At 44.8% G+C, this 19,739-nt stretch overlaps 2 protein-coding genes across 5 annotated transcripts in view; one reads left to right on the forward strand and one right to left on the reverse strand.

Moving 5' to 3' along the window:
- Window positions 1–19,739, reverse strand: part of LOC135108985 (sodium- and chloride-dependent glycine transporter 2-like) — an 87,836-nt gene that overhangs the window by 55,305 nt on the left and 12,792 nt on the right. For 3 of the 4 annotated variants that reach the window (XM_064019916.1, XM_064019917.1, XM_064019915.1), the window contains exon 2: window positions 6,971–7,168. The exons of the other annotated variant lie outside the window; for it this stretch is intronic. In XM_064019916.1, coding sequence (XP_063875986.1) covers window positions 6,971–7,151 — 181 coding nt within the window. In that variant the 5' untranslated portion in view covers window positions 7,152–7,168. The remainder of the gene's footprint in view (window positions 1–6,970; window positions 7,169–19,739) is intronic. 4 annotated transcript variants of the gene reach the window in all.
- The window catches only part of LOC135108986 (sodium- and chloride-dependent glycine transporter 2-like), a 63,739-nt gene that overhangs the window by 1,827 nt on the left and 42,173 nt on the right, over window positions 1–19,739 (forward strand). The window lies entirely within an intron of this gene.

Here is a 19,739-nt window from a genome sequence, read left to right on the forward strand (position 1 = left end):
ACTCGGCCGTCGCACAAAAGAACGTGGGTAAAGGCATGATATGTCCACTCACGCAGCTTTTTATTCGCATATACGCTTTATTGTTGCAAGCAAGAAATTACGGTATCATAATAAGCTATGTTTCACCTACTTGAGAACCATGCCTTTTATTTCAGAATTGTGGTAGAATTAATGGTATATGTGTATATAACCATTAAGAATATTTCAGTGTTTCCCAGCAATGTTCACTGTATATAAAGATATGTACTATAATATTGTTATATTTATGCTATTCCATCCCTCTATCTTGCTGACACGTACGTCATGCGGCTCTCCATGTATTAACAATATGTTGTTATATTCATGCTATCCCATCACTATCTTGTTCGTACGTAGGTCACGCGCTTCTCCACATAATCCTTGAAGAATACTTCCACAGCAAACTTTTCTTTACCTTAAATATGTGTGAATTACCCTAAATTACAGTTTTATACAGTAATTATATAGGTAGATAAATAAATATACCAACGACGGTATTGTGGTACATATGTAGGAAAAAAAAATTGTTAAAAAATAAAAAGAAGGCAGTGGGGGATGCCTTATGAGAATGAGCGTATAGCTATGTACCTTTAAGACAATGACTACTACAACTACAAAACTACAGACGCTAAACTTTTTCCATTGTGAAAACTCACGTACAAAATAATTAAAGCATAAAAACTTTATACCCAGTGAACAGTGCTAGGAAACACTAAAATATTCTTAGTGATTATATACACACACACTATTAATTCTACCATAATACTAAAATAAAAGACATGGTTCTCAAGTAGGTGAAATATAACTTATTTTGATAACGTAATTTCTTGTTTGCAACAATAAAAACCAAAACACTCAGTCAACCATGCAAGTAAAGACAGGCGTCTTCTTATAGCCAATCATGGTTCAGTAAATCCAAAAGACCCAAGTCAACCATACAAGTAAGTATATAGCCTTTCATGGTTACATGCATATTTCATACAATAAAAAAGAATGTCTCTATGGTATTTTAATAATCTAATAAATACTATAAGGTATAATATATCAACGCTTTAATGGTCTTCGGCTGAGATCCATGCGTGGCTCCACCGCCTGGCGGAATGAATCGTACTTCAGGAAAACGATCCATTCTGTGCAGACGGGACAGTGTGCGGCTACACCGGAGAAGAAAGAGACTGCCAAAGACAAGCGTGGGAATTTTTTTTGGCCTTGTCACTCATCCTATGGTCTTCCAGCTAACACATCACAGAAAACACCGCTAAATATAATTATAAATAACTGATAATTTAGCTGTGGTTAGAGCTAGCGGAGGAGCGATGACGGCAAGATGGTGAATCCAAGTCTGTGGTGTTCCACTACAGTGGCTGTAGTGTTTCGTAGCAAAGACAGTTTCATTGGGGTTGTCCTGAGATTCCCAGCTTCTAAGTTCTTATCAAATTAGTGAATTTGACTACTGGCAAGCGATAGAGTAGCGAAGATATGTCTTGAAATGACTGGCTGGCGACTGCTATGGATGCAAGCAGGCTCGCTCCCTCCAGGGCTCCTTACCACATCAAAATAAAAACTATTCGCCTTCCGCTCACAACTACCTTGCTTTTATTTAATTTGATAAGTAATATTTAGTTTGTACTAAAATAATCTTAATTACCCTTTAACATTACTTAAAAGTCACATCACAAACCAATAATGCATTGATATTATGCGTGATACGAGTGGAAATTTCTACAAGAGTGACAAGACACTGGTAGCGTGCGCTGATTGGTGGAAGCAGGGTGTTCTTTCAATCAGCCCGAGGAATCAGTGACTCCTTTCCTCTACTACTCGCGCTCGGTGGTGTAATGTTAAACTTCTCTCCGGGAGAAGTTGTACGTTGGCTTGTGTGTTAATATACTCGTATACTGCTTCGGTCATCTATAATCGTTTTGTGTTTCGTTCTTTGGTTCGATCTGGTTCTTTCGTTCGATTGATGGTATTGGTTTCCATTTGTTGTCTTGCTGGTGGGGATTCGTGCTGCTGAATTTCGTAGCGTCGAATGGTGCCGTCTAGTAGGTGAAAAGTTATTTTTTTCGATAGTGTGGTGATGGTGGAGCCGATATATTTTACCTTGAGTTTTGGTGACTGCATTCACCAACAATGCAACAATACTGATATATCAGGGTAGTTTCTTGTAGGCCAGTGTTGGGTGGTAGACAGCTGTTTTTATTTATTTATTTATTTTCAAATTATTTTTATTTATTTATTTATTTTATTTATTTATTTTTTTTTTTTTCATGATACGGCTGGATGTTCTTTCGTTTGTGTAGAAAATTGTGAGTTTGAGTTATGTGGTCGGGTCAGTAGGGTTGACGTTTTCTCTTATTAGTTTCTTCATAGCCTTTTTCTTCTGCTATATGTACGACATGCTTTATTATTATTATTATTATTATTATTATTATTATTATTATTATTATTATTATTATTATTATTATTATTATCATTATTAATGGATAATGTGTTTTTCTTAGGTTGATTGTTGAGCTAAGAAAGTGTCAACCCGTTGTTGTATAACTTCAACTTGGAATATGAAGTATCCATTGTTTGAAAACAGGTGCTTAACTTTTTTTAGTTCTTTGTGTGCCAGTCCAGGAGAAGCATTGAGTCAAGGCGCGTTTCACGGAGTTGATGACGCTCTGGCGGTATTTATCAGGACATTCACTTGCAGTACTGAGGCAGAATCCAAGGTTGGCAGGTTTTACGTAGACTGAGTGTTGAAGTTACCTCAAGCTCTGTGAACCAGGACGTCGAGAAATCGTAATTTACGAGTATGGTTCTCTTCTATTTCATAGGTGAAGTTGGATGTAGGTTGTTATTTGAAGGCGTGTATTTGCTGCAGGATGTTCCCTTCTGTCTTGGTGCTTATGGAGACATTGTAAATGGGTGACTTGCGTTCGGTGTAGCCGGAGAAAATCTGTTCTAGGGATCCCATGTATAAGTTTGCGAAAACGACTCCTAAAAATGACACCAGTGAGTCGATTTTGGGAGTACATGTTGCGATCTGAGTCGTAGAATGAGACTTCTTTGGTACAGGCTTCTAGGAGGGGACGCAGTAAATTTCCGGAGATAGGGAACCGAGTACATATTGTTGGGAGAGTAGAATTTCTTGCATATATCAGGTCGATGGTTCCGTTAACAAATACATTGGTGAACAGCGATTCTTTATCCATGGACGCGAATAAAAGACAGCGATGTTGCAGTGCTATAATTCATAACCCTTAACCCATCCATGGACGGGATGATGGTAGCTGGTATTATGCCTTCATGATAGCGAGAAATTCTTCTGTAGATTTTAGGATGTGAGCTTATAAACTCTAATAATGCAGTCGTTGCTGTTGACTTCAGCTAAATGTGTGTGTGTGTGTGTGTGTGTGTGTGTGTGTGTGTGTGTGTGTGTGTATGTGTGTGTTTTATGTAGGAGGGACACTGACCAATGGCAACAAAAATCCAATAAAAAAAAAAAGAACACTGAAATGCCAGTCCCATAAAAGAGTCAAGGCAGTGGTCAAAAATTGATAAATACGTGTCTTGAAACCTCCCTCTTGAAGGAATTCAAGTCATAGGAAGGTGGAAATACAGAAGTAGACAGGGAGTTCCAGAGTTTACCAGAGAAATGGATTAATTATTGAGAATACTGGTTAACTCTTGCGTTAGAGAGGTGGACAGAATAGGGGTGAGAGAAAGAAGAAAGTCTTGTGCAGCGAGGCCGCGGGAAGAGAGGAGGCATGCAGTTAGCAAGATCCGAAGAGCAGTTAGCATGAAAATAGCGGTAGAAGACAGCTAGAGATGCAACATTGCGGCGGTGAGAGAGATGCTGAAGACAGTCAGTTAGAGGAGAGGAGTTGCTGAGACGAAAAGCTTTTGATTCCACCCTGTTTAGAAGAGCAGTATGAGTGGAATCCCACCCACCCTAGACATGTGAAGCATACTCCATACATGGACGGATAAGGCCCTTGTTCAGAGTTAGCAGCTGGGGGATGAGAAAAACTGGCGGAGACGTCTCAGAACACCTAACTTTATAGAAGCTGTTTTAGCTAGGGATGAGATGTGAAGTTTCCAGTTCAGATTATAAGTAAAGGACAGACCGAGGATGTTCAGCGTAGAAAAGGGGGACAGTTGAGTGTCATTGAAGAAGAGGGGATAGTTGTCTGGAAGGTTGTGTCGAAGTGATAGATGGAGGAATTGAGTTTTTGAGGCATTGAACAATACCAAGTTTGCTCTGCCCCAATCAGAAATTTTAGAAAGATCAGAAGTCAAGCGTTCTGTGGCTTCCCTGCGTGAAATGTTTATTTTCTAAAGGGCTGGACGTCTATGAAAAGACGTGGAAAAGCGCAGGGTGGTATCATCAGCGTAGGAGTGGATAGGACAAGAAGTTTGGTTTACAAGATCATTAATGAATAATAAGAAGAGAGTGGGTGACAGGACAGAACCCTGAGGAACACCACTTTTAATAGATTTAGGAAAAGAACAGTGACCGTCTACCACAGCAGCAATAGAACAGTCAGAAAGGAAACCTGAGATGAAGTTACAGAGAAAAGGATAGAAACCGTAGGAGGGTAGTTTGGAAATCAAAGCTTTGTGCCAGACTCTGTCAAAAGCTTTTGATATGTCCAAGGCAAGAGCAAAAGTTTCACCAAAATCTCTAAAAGGGGATGACCAAGACTCAGTAAGGAAAGCCAGAAGGTCACCAGTAGAGCGGTCTTGACGGAACCCACACTGGCGATCAGATAGAAGGTTGTGAAGTGATAAATGTTTAAGAATCTTCCTGTTGAGGATAGATTTAAAAACTTTCGATAGGCAGGAAATTAAAGCAATAGGACGGTAGTTTGAGGGATTAGAACGGTCACCCTTTTTAGGAACAGGCTGAATGTAGGCATTTTCCAGCAAGAAGGAAAGGTAGATGTTGACAGACAGGTCTGAAAGAGTTTGACTAGGCAAGGTGCAGGCACGGAGGCACAGTTTCGGAGAACAATAGGAGGGACCCCATCAGGTCCATAAGCCTTCCGAGGGTTTAGGCCAGCAAGGGCATGGAAAACATCATTGCGAAGAATTTTAATAGGTAGCCTGAAAAAGTTAGAGACTGGAGGAGAGGGAGGAACAAGCCCAGAATCGTCCAAAGTAGAGTTTTTAGCAAAAGTTTATGCGAAGAGTTCAGCTTTAGAAATAGATGTGATAGCAGTGGTGCCATCTGGTTGAAATAAAGGAGTGAAATAAGAAGAAGCAAAGTTATTGGAGATATTTTTGGGTAGATGCCAGAAGTCACGAGGGGAGTTAGATCTTGAAAGGTTTTGACACTTTCTGTTAATGAAGGAGTTTTGGCTAGTTGGAGAACAGACTTGGCATGGATCTGGGCATAAGATTCTGGTGATGGAAGGGTTAATTACCTTTTGTGGGCCACCTCTCTATCATGTATAGCACGAAAACAAGCTGTGTTAAACCAAAGTTTGGAAGGTTCAGATCGAGAAAAAGAGTGAGGAATGTACACCTCCATGCAAGACACTATCACCTCTGTTATGCGCTCAGCACACAAAGACGGGTCTCTGACACGGAAGCAGTAGTCATTCCAAGGAAAATCAGCAAAATACCTCCCCAGGTCCCTCCAACTAGCAGAGGCAAAACGCCAGAGGCACCTTCGCTTAGGGGGATCCTGAGGAGGGATTGGAGCGATAGGACAAGATACAGAGATAAGATTGTGATCGGAGGAGCCCAATGGAGAAGAAAGGGTGACAGCATAAGCAGAAGGATTAGAGGTCAGGAAAAGGTCAAGAATGTTGGGTGTATCTCCAAGATGGTCAGGAATACGAGTAGGGTGTTGCACCAATTGCTCTAGGTCGTGGAGGATAGCAAAGTTGAAGGCTAGTTCACCAGGATGGTCAGTGAAGGGAGAGGAAAGCCAAAGCTGGTGATGAACATTGAAGTCTTCAAGAATGGAGATCTCTGCAAAAGGGAAGAGGGTCAGAATGTACTCCACTTTGGAAGTTTAGTCAAAAAATTTCTTATAGTCAGAGGAGTTAGGTGAAAGGTATACAGATAAATTTAATTTGAGAGTGACTCTGTAGTCGTAGCCAGATGGTGGAAAACTCGGAAGATTCAAGAGCGTGGGCACGAGAGCAGGTTAAGTCATTGCGCACATAAACGCAACATCCAGCTTTGGATCGAAAATGAGGATAGAGAAAGTAGGAGGGAACAGAAAAGGGGCTACTGTCAGTTGTCTCAGACACCTGAGTTTCAGTGAGGAAAAGAAGATGAGGTTTAGAAGAGGAGAGGTGGTGTTCTACAGATTGAAAATTAGATCTTAGACCGCGAATGTTGCAGATGTTAATGAAGAAAAAGTTGAGAGGGGTGTCAAGACACTTAGGGTCGTCGATAGAAAGGCACCCCGACCTGGGGACATTTATGGTCCCCTCCCCAGATGGGGACTCCGAGGCTGGTGTAGAAGTCGCCATAATAATTTTGAAATTTTTGAGTGAAGGGTGTGTGTGTGTGTGTGTGTGTGTGTGTGTGTGTGTGTGTGTGTGTGTGTGTGTGTGTGTGTGTGTGTGTGTGTGTGTGTGTGTGTGTGTGTGTGTGTGTGTGTGTGTGTGTGTGCTGAATTAACATAGAGTCCTGAAAGGATTGGTCAGTGTTATATGCTGACCATTTATCGATATTTATATGCTTTCTTATCAAGAGAGAGAGAGAGAGAGAGAGAGAGAGAGAGAGAGAGAGAGAGAGAGAGAGAGAGAGAGAGAGAGAGAGAGAGAGAGATTAAAAAAATACAAGTCAGGATCAAAATGGGAGAAAAATACTGACGTTTCGGTTAGTTTTCAAGCCTGAATTGCCCCATTGCTGACTTATAGTCAACTATTCTTGGAAAACGGAGTACTCAACAACTACAACAGCATCTTCCTTTCCTGATCTCTTCTCTAAGCTTACTTACCTCCTCCATTTTTGTAACACAGGTAAGGAAACCTCCATACGTTGCCGAATCCGATGGCGTATCCTAGACAATAAAAGAAGAATTGAAAGGGATTCTTCCAGTTTTCCCTTTCAACTCCACCTTTGGTTTCCTCATTTGCAACCGGGGAGCTTATATTCAATATTTTCTCGTCCACTGCCATGTCTGGTGCAGGGCTACCTGTAAAAGAACCATAGATTACTTGACACTACAAACCTGATTTTATTATGGAAGCAGATTTGTCTTTACACTCATGAAATAAAAAGGAATGCAAAGTATCTGCATGAAAATGACTGTCATATGCAAAAAAAAAACCATCTTACTAACGGTAATCTTTTATGAAATGCACATGTACCTAACTGGTCACAATTAACAGTATGCAGGGAATACAACAGTGGTGCGTTGGAGGAAAAAACGGCTTTAGTAGAGGTGGTGATGGTACGAGCCAGGGTATTTTTTTTTTTTTTATGTAGGAAGGACACACTGGCCAAGGGCAACAAAAATCTAATAAAAAAAATATGCCCACTGAAATGCCAGTCCCATAAAAGCCTCAAAGCAGTGGTCAAAAATTGATGAATAAGTGTCTTGAAACCTCCCTCTTGAAGGAATTCAAGTCATAGGAAGATGGAAATACAGAAACAGGCAGGGTGAGGACGTGTCCTCAGGTCGCTCCTTAACTGAGCTTGCACGTTATACAGTCAGCGTGCTCCGGTACCCTCCACATACCAGCACACCAATACGACGATTAAAGTGACGGATAATAGTGTACAGTGCAGTGACGAAGATTCAGTGCTGTAACAGTGAATAGTGTTGTGAGGCCGCAAGGGTTATTGCGACGATACTCCCCAACAACGTGGTCTCATCGCATCTGCAGTCGGCGCCCCTCCACCTGCCAGCACACCAACACGTGACGTATAAGTGTACAGTGCAGTGAAGGAGATACAGTGTTGTGACAGTGTACAGTGCTGTGAGGATATAGGGGTTACTGTGACGAGTCCTGTCTCCGTACCCCTCCCACTCCTGTGCCCTCCCTACACAAAGGAAGGAAATCCCCTGGGAAATTAACCCCAAGCTGCACCCACACTCCCTCCTTTCGAAGCAATTAACTCCGGCGCCGAGACCCTGGACTGACCTGACTGACCTGACCGCACCCAACCCATCCCTAGCATCTACCACTGCAGCTGTCATCACTACTATCACCTGCTGAAACTGCACAGAAATGGCGGATCACAGGCCCATCAAGAGGCGAGACCTTCCCGGGTATTGCCCTCAGAAGTGGTGTGCTGTCTGTGGGAAGGCTACAGTCAAGAATGCACCTTATGTTAGATGCGAAGGCAGAAATGACTGCCCCAATGTCTGCCACTCATCCTGCCTCGGAGACCATGATGTCTATACATGTGAAGACACACAGGAACTACGGAGGTTATGCAGCATTGAAGACGCTGTAGTTTACCTCCCTCTAGATCCTAACGAAAATGCTCCCACCACGCTTGCCGCCCCCAACGAAAGCGACGATGGTGGCGATGCAGACGCAGACGTAGACGTAGATGTGGACGAGCGGCAGCACTACAGGGAGATGGATAAGGAGGATCTCATCTCTTACACTCTACGCCTACAGAAGGATGTAACCAGCAAAAATAAAATAATTCGGTCCCTCACGCTACAAAGGGACTGGATTCTCGAAAAACAGACACACGTGGCTGAACTCCATGAGCTCATGGAGGTCCTCACGGAGTGCAAGAAAGCAGACGCAAGAGTTTCCAGCAGTTCTATTGCGACTACTGCTACTCCCTCCTCTATCCTGAGGACCTGGGAGAAGGCGTGTGCCTCCTCGGACCACTGGAGGCAGTGGTGGCAATCTGGAAGGCCTAAGCCTCTCATAAGAGTAGCGGACGCCCTCACCACAGCGGCCGCACCCCCCACCACCGCCACCACCACCACAGCCTCAGGTAGCACCAACACCACCATTACCACCAATAACAATAGCAGCAGCAACAGTAACAAAAACACCATCAACAACAACAACAACAGTAACAGTAACGATAACAACAGCAACAACAGCAGTAGTAGTAGTAGCAACATCAGCAACAACAACAGCAGGAGAAACAGCAGCAGTACTACCAGCAGCAACAGCAGTAGCAGCAGCAACAGCAGCAGCAATAGTAACAACAACAACAGCAACAATAATAGCGATAGGAGCAACAACAACAACAACAACAAAAATAACAATGGAAGCAGGAAGAAGACCCAGCGACAGCGACGTGGCCAGCGGCGGGCACGAAGTCACCCCAACACACCTGACCTGACCTGACCTGTTCATGAGGGTTCTGACGGAGGGTTTAGCGCGGCAACAACTTCCTCACCCCCAGCAGCCCTTTCAGGCCCCCCCTCCAGCCTTCCTGGCAGCCACAGCCCGGTCACTACCCCAGCTGGAACCTCTCCTCGTGGCAGGGCAGACACTAATGCGTCTCGCCTCACCACCACACATTCCCTAGCCAACGCGAGGAGGCAAGGGAACAGACGCCCCAGCTGTCACCTGACCGTGGTCTCCGCCAACGTGAGAGGACTCCGCACCAATGTAGGTGACCTTAGCCACAATTTCGTGCTGAGACATAGTGCTGACATTGTCGCAGTAACAGAAACGTGGCTGAGTTACGAGGTGGAGCCGACGTTCGGCAAAATATCAGGCTACTCCCTGTGGGTGAGGATGGACCGAAAAAATAGAGCAGGCGGAGGTGTCGCTGCCTGTTTTAAGGACGGCCTCCAAACACAGGAACTTGAGGTAGCCGTGCCACACCTGATGGAGGCACTGTTCTTCAGGGTGGTACTTGCAGACAACAGTGGGCTTCTCCTCTGTGTCATGTACCGCCCCCCGAGACAAGGACGAGCCCCGCTAGACTTCCTGACGGAGGAACTCGACACCCTGCTCCAGCGTCACAAGTGTTCCCATGTGATGATAGTGGGGGACCTGAACTTCCACATGGAGCAGGATGCCTTCAGTAATCTCCTGACTGTTCAGGCCCTAACCAACCATGTCACCTTCCCTACACACGAGCGGGGAGGACTGCTGGATCCTGTGGTAACAGACCTACCCGAAGCCAGCATCAGCTGCCAGCAGCTAGGACCAGTGGGCAGCTCAGACCACTTTGCTGTGCTGTCTCAGGTCGAGCTGCAAACGGCGAGGGAAGACGCTATCCCGCGTACCGTCTGGCTTTGGAACAGGGCGGACTGGCCATCCATGAAGCAGGACATGGAGAACACGGACTGGGAGTCCCTCCTAATGGGAGATGCTGAGACCAAGGCACGCACCCTCACCACCAGGCTCCTTGCCCTCCAACAGCAGCATGTGCCTTGCCGAGTATATCTCTCCAGGCCTGGTGATCCCGCCTGGTTTGGTTTTCGCTGCAGAGCATCTGCCGAGGCCAAGCATGCTGCCTGGGTGAGGTACAAGCGACACCCGTCACGCAGGAACAAGACGCTGCACCGGGAAGCGTGTAGGAGGATGACGTCTATCTGCAGATGGGCGAGGAATCAGCTAAGGGAGGACAGAAGGCGAAAGCTCAGTGGCCCAGGTGTTGGCAACAAGACCTGGTGGAATCTGGTAAAGGAGCAGCAAGGAGCATGTCACCGCGAGACTCTTCCTCCACTCACCAGACCTGACGGATCCACCGCCACGAGCAGTGCAGACAAGGCCACACTCCTCGCCGACCTTTTCGCCAACAAGATGAAGGTTGACGACTCGGCACGACCTGTACCACAGCTGGCCCCGGAAACTGATTGCACTGTCACCACTGTCTTGGTGACGGCAGAGCAGGTTGAGCGGCTACTCGGTGCGGTGGATGTGGGTAAAGCCACAGGCCCGGATGACGTCAGCCCACGGCTCCTCAAGCAATGCGCTAGAGAGCTGTCAGCTCCTCTCACCACCGTCTTCACATCTTGCCTGAGGGAGAAGAAGTGGCCCTCAGTATGGAAGGAAGCGCGTGTGGTACCGGTCCATAAGAAAAACTCAAGGTCTGAGCCCAACAACTACAGACCCATCTCCCTGCTCTCAGTGATGGGCAAGTTGCTGGAGCAAATAGTGGCTGCTGCCATCTGCCAACACCTGAGCGAGAACCACCTCCTCTCAGACAAGCAATTTGGCTTCAGGCCTGGCAGATCCACCGCAGACCTCCTCCTCATCCTCTCCAAGGACTGGCAAGACGCCCTGGAAGAAGGCCTGGACACCCTTGTGGTGGCCCTGGACATTGCTGGGGCTTTTGACAGGGTCTGGCACGCGGGGCTCATTGAAAAGCTTCGCGCCAAGGGTGTCCAAGGTGACCTGTTAATGCTGCTAGAAGATTACCTCCAGGGTAGGACCCTTCAGGTAGTAGTCAACGGGCAGTCATCAAGGCCTTCACCTGTCCGGGCCTCAGTTCCACAAGGCTCCGTCTTGGGCCCAGTCCTATGGAACATATACATCGACGACCTCCTCCAGCAGCTGTCATCTGTGGCAGCATACGCCGACGACTGCACACTCTCCCGCTCCTACTGCCGCCTCGACAGTCAGCGTGCCGTCACTGAGCTGAACAGGCAGCTCGGACTGGTGGAGCAGTGGGGAAAGATGTGGCAGGTTAACTTCGCTCCTGAGAAGACGCAGGCGATGGTCATCTCGCGGTCCCCAGGTGCTTCACACGCAGTCTCAGGACAGCTGCGTTTTGGAGGCAAGAGCCTGCCACTTCAGGATTATATCAAGATCCTGGGCGTGTCTGTGGACCGCGGCCTACGCTTCGATCACCACATCAGTGTCGTCGCCCGCCAGACCTCTCTCCGAGTCTCTGCCCTGCGTAGGATGGCGAGCACCCTCGACCCACGGGGCATCCTCACACTATACAGGGCACAGATACGCCCATGTATGGAGTACGGTGCCCTGTCCTGGATGTCGAGTGCCGCCACCCACATGCAGAGACTGGATGCTGTGCAGCGGCGAGCCCTGCGCTTGGTGGCCACAGATGCGGACCAACAGCACCCACCACCAGTAACGTCACTGGAGCACCGCCGGGACGTGTCGGCACTAGTGGTGTGCCACAAAACTCAGGTGCAGAGGGTCCCTCACCTTGACCCCCTGAGGCTGCTGCCACACACAGTACAGAGGTGCACCAGAGCTGCAGCCAGTAGCGACGAGCTAGTGAAGGTGCCTCGATCTCGCTCTAGCCAACACCAGCGCACCTACACAGCCAGGACTTCGCGGCTGTGGAACATGTTCACGGCGGCCACGCCCCAAGTGCAGGACATGTCCACGCACCAGGTGAAGCTGGCAGCCCACAGCTGGCGTAGCACGCACCTGTCCCCACTGGCGCTTTAAATTTTTCTTATTTTATTGTATTAACATTATAATCTTTATGTTAAGCATGTATAGTGTTATTCCTGTAAAAAATACTATCATAGGCTTTTTAAATAATTCAACACTCAACGTGGAATTTTAAGCCTTTCTGTAAATATTTGTTTAAAAAAAAAAAAAAATGGATGAATGATTGAGAATACTGGTTAACTCTTGCGTTAGAGATGTGGACAGAATAGGGGTGAGAGAAAGAAGAAAGTCTTGTGTAGCGAGGCCGAGGGAGGAGGGGAGGCATGCAGTTAGCAAGATCAGAAGAGCAGTTAGCATGAAAAATAGCGGTAGAAGACAGCTAGATACGCAACATTGCGGCGGTGAGAGAGACTGAAGACAGTCAGTTAGAGGAGAGGAGTTGATGAGACAAAAAAGCTTTTGATTCCACCATGTCTAGAAGAGCAGTATGAGTGGAACCCACCAAGACATGTGAAGCATACTCCATACATGGACGGATAAGGTCCTTGTACAGAGTTAGCAGCTGGGGGGGTGAGAAAAACTGGCGGAGACGTCTCAGAACACCTAACTTCATAGAACCTGTTTTAGCTAGAGATGAGATGTGAAGTTTCCAGTTCAGATTATAAGTAAAGGACAGACCGAGGATGTTCAGTGTAGAAGAGGGGGACAGTTGAGTGTCATTGAAAAAGAGGGGATAGTTGTCTGGAAGGTTGTGTCGAGTTGATAGATGGAGGAATTGAGTTTTTGAGGCATTGAACAATGCCAAGTTTGCTCTGCCCCCAGAAATTTTAGAAAGATCATAAGTCAAACGTTCTGTGGTTTCCCTGCGTGATATGTTTACCTCCTGAAGGGTTGGATGTCTATGAAAAGACGTGGAAGTGCGGGGTGGTATCATCAGCGTAGGAGTGGATAGGACAAGAAGTATGGTTTAGATCATTAATGAATAATAAGAAGAGAGTGGGTGACAGGACAGAACCCTGAGGAACACCACTGTTAATAGATTTAGGAAAAGAACAGTGACCGTCTACCACAGCAGCAATAGAACGGTCAGAAATGAAACTTGAGATGAAGTTACAGACAGAAGGATAGAAGCCATAGGAGGGTAGTTTGGAAATCAAAGCTTTGTGCCAGACTCTATCAAGAGCTTTTGATATGTCCAAGGCAACAGCAAAAGTTTCACCAAAATCTCTAAAAGAGGATGACCAAGACTCAGTAAGGAAAGCCAGAAGATCACCAGTAGAGCGGCCTTGACGGAACCCATACTAGCGATCAGATAGAAGGTTTTGAAGTGATAAATGTTAAAGAATCTTCCTGTTGAGGATAGAGTAAAAAACTTTAGATAGGCAGGAAATTAAAGCAATAGGACGGTAGTTTGAGGGATTAGAACGGTCACCCTTTTTAGGAACAGGCTGAATGTAGGCAAACTTCCAGCAAGAAGGAAAGGTAGATGTTGACAGACAGAGCTGAAAGAGTTTGACTAGGTAAAGTGCAAGCACGGAGGCACAGTTTCGGAGAACAATAGGAGGGACCCCATCAGGTCCATAAGCCTTCCGAGGGTTTAGGCCAGCGAGGGCATGGAAAACATCATTGCGAAGAATTTTAATACGTGGCATGAAGTAGTCAGAGGGTGGAGGAGAGGGAGGAACAAGCCCAGAATCGTCCAAGGTAGAGTTTTTAGCAAAGGTTTGAGCGAAGAGTTCAGCTTTACAAATAGATGTGATAGCAGTGGTGCCATCTGGTTGAAATAGAGGAGGAAAAGAAGAAGCAAAGTTATTGGAGATATTTTTGGCTAGATGCCAGAAATCATGAGGGGAGTTAGATCTTGAAAGGTTTTGACATTTTCTGTTAATGAAAGAGTTTTTGGCTAGTTGGAGAACAGACTTGGCATGGTTCCTGGCAGAAATATAAAGTGCATGAGATTCTGGTGATGGAAGGCTTAAGTACCTTTTGTGGGCCACCTCTCTATCATGTATAGCACGAGAACAAGCTGTGTTAATCCAAGGTTTAGAAGGTTTAGGACGAGAAAAAAGTGAGGAATGTACGCCTCCATGCCAGACACTATCACCTCTGTTATGCGCTCAACACACAAAGACGGGTGTCTGACATGGAAGCAGTAGTCATTCCAAGGAAAATCAGCAAAATAGCTCCTCAGGTCCCCCCAACTAGCAGAGGCAAAACGCCAGAGGCACCTTCGCTTAGGGGGATCCTGAGGAGGGATTGGAGCGATAGGACAAGATAAAGATATGACATTGTGATCGGAGGAGCCCAACGGAGAAGAACGGGTAACAGCATAAGCAGAAGGATTAGAGGTCAAGAAGAAAAGGTCAAGAATGTTGGGCGTATCTCCAAGACGGTCAGGAATACGAGTAGGGTGTACGAGTATCTATACCATATACTCGTATACCATATATACCATGACCTACCGTGCCAGATCTACGTCACTCCCTTTAGTCACGTACATCCACATACGTCCTTTGTCAACGATATTTGTGGCCTGACTGATTCGTGGGAACAGATTTCCCTGTGGCTTCTCAGAAGCTGTGTAGCTACTCTTCTGGTGAGAGGGAGGGGAAGGGGACGGGAAGGGGAGGAACTACTAGCAGAGGTAAAGCGCCAGAAGCACCTTCTCTTAGGGGAATCCTGAGGAGGGATTGGAGCGATAGGACAAGATACAGATATGAGATTGTGGTCGGAGGAGCACAATGGAGAAGAGAGGGTGACAGCATAAGCAGAAGGATTAGAGGTCAGGAAAAGATCATGAATGTTGGCCGTATCTCCAAGATGGTCAGGAATACGAGTAGGGTACTGCACCAATTGCTCTAGGTCATGGAGGATAGCAAAGTTGAAGGCTTGTTCACCAGGATGGTCTGTGAAGGGAGAGGAAAGCCTAAGCTGGTGGTGAACATTGAACTCTCCAAGAATGGAGATCTCTGCAAAAGGGAAGAGAGTCAGAATGTGCTCCACTTTGGAAGTTAGGTAGTCAAAGAATTTCTTATAGTTAGGGGAGTTAGGTGGGAGATATACTCGTACAGCACAGATAAATTTAGTTTGAGAGTGACTCTGTAGTCGTAGCCAGATGGTGGAAAACTCGGAAGATTCAAGAGTGTAAGGCACGCGAGCAGATTAAATCGTTGCGCACATAAACGCAACATTCAGCTTTGGATCGAAAATGAGGGTAGAAAAAGTTGGAGGAAACAGAAAAGGGGCTACGGTCAGTTGCCTCAGACACCCGAGTTTCAGTGAGGAAAAGAAGATGAGCTTTAGAAGAGGAGAGGTGGTGTTCTACAGATTGAAAATTATATCTTAGACCACGAATGTTGCAGAAGTTAATGAAGAAAAAGTTGAGATGGGTGTCAAGACACTTAGGGTCGTCGTCAGAAGGGCAGTCCGACCTGGGGACATTTGTGATCCCCTCCCTAGATGGGGACTCCGAGGCTGGTGTAGGAGTCGCCATCAATTTTAAAATTTTGAGTGTGTGTGTGTGTTATTAGGTGCTTGTAGTTTTTTTTTGTGGAGGAAGAGAGTTATCTTTAGAGGGCAGGCTGTGACTGCCCCCTTGTGTTGTGAGACACAAAGGGAAACGTTCAGTTAGGTCACAGTTGGGTTTAATGATAAGTTCACAGCACCCCCTGATCCAGTGCTTTAGACCTCACTGGGAGTAATTATCGTTTCGGCAAGTGCCCACTGCCTCCTCCTCATGTACACTTAACATAATTTATACAAGCTAATGAGTAATAAATGAGTAATAAAACAAAAGGAAAGGAATGTAACATGTATCAAATAATGAGCAATAAAGGAAAACAAATATATACCCAAAATATAACGCAAATATAAGTAGCACAGGCGTGTACGTAATGAGGAGTGTGAGTGTACGTATGTGAATGTGAGTGTTTGTCACGTCTTCTTATATCTCAGGTCGATGTAACCGAATCCAGGCAGCAGGAGGGAGGATGGCTCCAACTGCGAGAAGCGAATGAGACTAACGAGGTTTGGAGGTGGATGTCAGTCGTCAGTTCGGTTAGCTCGATCGAGACGCGAATCGAGACGTGTTTCCAAAGCTTCGTCCTTAATGATACCTCCACGGTGTGGTCGAGACGGTATTCGAAGCCGATGGTTAGTTGGAGAGATTAGTGGTTGGCGAGGCGGGTACGAGGGCCGTAATAATATACGAGTATATATATATATATATATATATATATATATATATATATATATATATATATATATATATATATATATATATATATATATATATATATATATATATATATATATATATATATATATATATATATATATATATATACATAAGAACATAAGAAATAAGGGAAGCTGCAAGAACCCACCAGGCTTACACGTGGCAGTCCATGTACGAAATATACCCACCTATTTCCACCTATCATCGCCATCCATAAATTCGTCTAATCTTCTCTTAAAGCTCCCTAATGTCCCAGCATTAACAACATGATTATTGAGTCTGTTCCACTCATCTACCACTCTATTTGAGAACCAATTTCTTCCTATCTCTTTCCTAAGCCTAAATTTTTTCAAGCTTGAACCCATTATTTCTTATTCTACCCTGGTTGCTGATCCTAAGAATTTTGCTTACATCTCCCTTGTTATAACCCTTATACCACTAAAAGACTTCTATCAGGTCTCCTCTTAACCATCGTCTCTCTAAAGAATGTAAATTTAACAGTTTCAATCTCGCCTCATAAGGAATACTCCTCATCCCCTGTATCCTTTTAGTCATTCTCCTCTGTACTGATTCTAATAGACCTATATCTTTCCTGTAATGTGGCGACCAGGACTGCACAACGTAGTCTAGATGAGGTCTGACCAATGCCAAGTTTAACCTTAATATTACTTCGGGGCTTCTACTTTTAACACTCCTAAATATCAATCCTAATATCCTATTTGCCCTGTTTCTGGCCTCTATGCATTGTTGTCCTAGACGGCGTTCAGAGCTAACTATAACTCCTAAATCTTTCTCTTACCCTGTACCTACCAGAGTTTCGTTGTTTAATGTGTACCTACTGTGTGGGTTTCCTCTACCTACGCTAAGTACTTTGCATTTATTAATATTAAACTGCATTTGCAATCTGTCCGCCCATTCTTTCATCCTATCTAAATCTGCCTGCAAGACGATGGCATCCGATTCTGACCTAATTAATCTACCTATCTTTGTGTCATCCGCAAATTTACTAACATCACTACTAATTCCACTATCCAAATCATTGATATATATTAAAAACAACAATGGCCCTAATACTGATCCCTGTGGAACCCCACTAATTACATGACCCCGCTCGGATTTAGAGCCGTTTATTACAACTCCTTGTCGCCTGTCGCTTAGCCAGTTAGGCTTATCCAGCCTAACACCTTCCCATCTATCCCGTGTGTCCTATCCTTTCTCAGGAGCCTTTGATGGGGTACCTTGTCAAAAGCTTTACTGAAGTCCAGATATAAGATGTCATAACTATCACCATTATCTACTGCCTCGTACACTTTACTGTGAAAACTTAACAAGTTCGTGAGGCAAGACTTTCCCTTCGTGAAGCCATGCTGTGACTGATTTATCAAGTTATGTTTGTCTAAATGCTCCCTAATGTTCCTCGCTATTATTGACTCCAATATTTTACCCACAACCGAAGTTAAGCTGACAGGTTTATAATTAGACGCTAAAGTTTTATCTCCTTTCTTCAAGATGGGTACTACATTACTGGTACCTCCACTTCACTGGTACCTCACCTGACTCAAGTGATTTCCTAAAGACAGAAACTAACGGCTCACTAATAACCTCTTTGCATTCCTTAAGTATTCTGGGATATATTTCATCTGGTCTTGGTGCCTTGAACTTTTTAGGTTATCTATCTCCTGTTCCACTATCTCCTTAGTTATGGAAATATCTGTCAGCTTCTCATTCTCATCTGCTCAACATCTGTTCACTATTTGGCATATCCTGCATGTTTTCCTGGGTAAAGACAGATAAAAAATACTCATTCAGAATTTTACTAATCTCCTCCAGAGAACTAACCAGCTCCCCATCTGCTGCCTTTAATGGACCTATAGTATCCTTATTCTTTGTCCTGTTTACCTGATAAAATCCCTTGGGGTCCGTCTTCGCCTGGCTGGTTACCTTTAATTCATAATTGCCCTTAGCTTTCCTCGTTAACCTCCTGACTGTTCTAACTAATTCATTATATTGTGGCCTTAAAACTTCTTCACTTTAATCTTTTATATATACTTCTCTTACGCTCTATATAATGTTTTAACCTAGCAGTCATCCATTTAGGGTCATTTTTCTGTGATCTTATTGCCCTATACGGGATATTTGCTAACTGACCTGTATACAGTTTATCTACGAAATATTTATACAACTCATCTACATTTTCTTCACCTAATCCCCTCATCTCGGCCCCTTCCATCCTCTCCACTCCCTCATCTACCTCGCCTCTCCCATTTCAGCATGACCTGAGCCTCCAACATACTCACACCTATCTCCCCCACTCTCTCTCTCCTCCGCCCCTTCCGGACACATCTTCCCTCCTCTTGTTCTACACCCTCACGCCTCACCTCACCTCTCTCATCCTGCCTTCTCTTTCTGAACTCCGTCCCGGACCTGACTTCACCCTGCATCCGTTGCCAGTTAACTCCTTGGAGGTACCTTTTTAATTCCTCAAAATCTGCTCTCCTAAAGTCAGGTATTTTACTAGTGTTTTTGCTTCTAAATGTTTCCTCCCATTTTAAATTGTACCTAATTTCCCAATGGTCCCTGTTACCCAGCTGTCCTCCAACCTCTACCTGCGTGACTGCTTCCTCCCTGTTAGTAAGAATTAAATCTAGAATACTGTTCCACCTTGTGGGTTCTACGACTACCGGTTTTAAAAAATTATCCTGAATTAACTTAAGAAATTCCTCTGCTTCCTTGTTACCCACCATCAGGCTCCAGTCAATATTCCTAAAATTAAAATCTCCTACCAAACATACCTGACTGTACCTGCCTGCTCTATTTATTTCCTGCCAGAGTGAGGTGTTAATTTCCTTTGTACTGTTCGGTGGCCTGTACACTACTCCCAGTACTATTGACTGTGGTCCTTCCTTAATATCTACCTATATCGACTCTGTTTTGCTATCTGTTTTTATTCTACTGTTAATACAACACTGTAATGTGTCCCTAACGTATAACGCGACGCCTCCTCTTCTCCTGTTTTTCCTATCTTTATAGAGCAGTGTATAACCATCTATTTTAATCTCTGGATTAAATACTTTTCCTGACATATCTAACCAAGTTTCTGTTAAAGCAATAATATCAAATTTCTCTACACACGCTAATCCGCTAAGCGAGTCTATTTTATTCAAAATACTTCTACAATTTGTGTAGTAAACACTTAAGCTATTTCTCACCTTCCCTGAACTAGTTAC

The sequence above is a fragment of the Scylla paramamosain genome, chromosome 18 (assembly GCF_035594125.1).
Source record: "Scylla paramamosain isolate STU-SP2022 chromosome 18, ASM3559412v1, whole genome shotgun sequence".
Taxonomy (NCBI): Eukaryota; Metazoa; Arthropoda; class Malacostraca; order Decapoda; family Portunidae; genus Scylla; species Scylla paramamosain.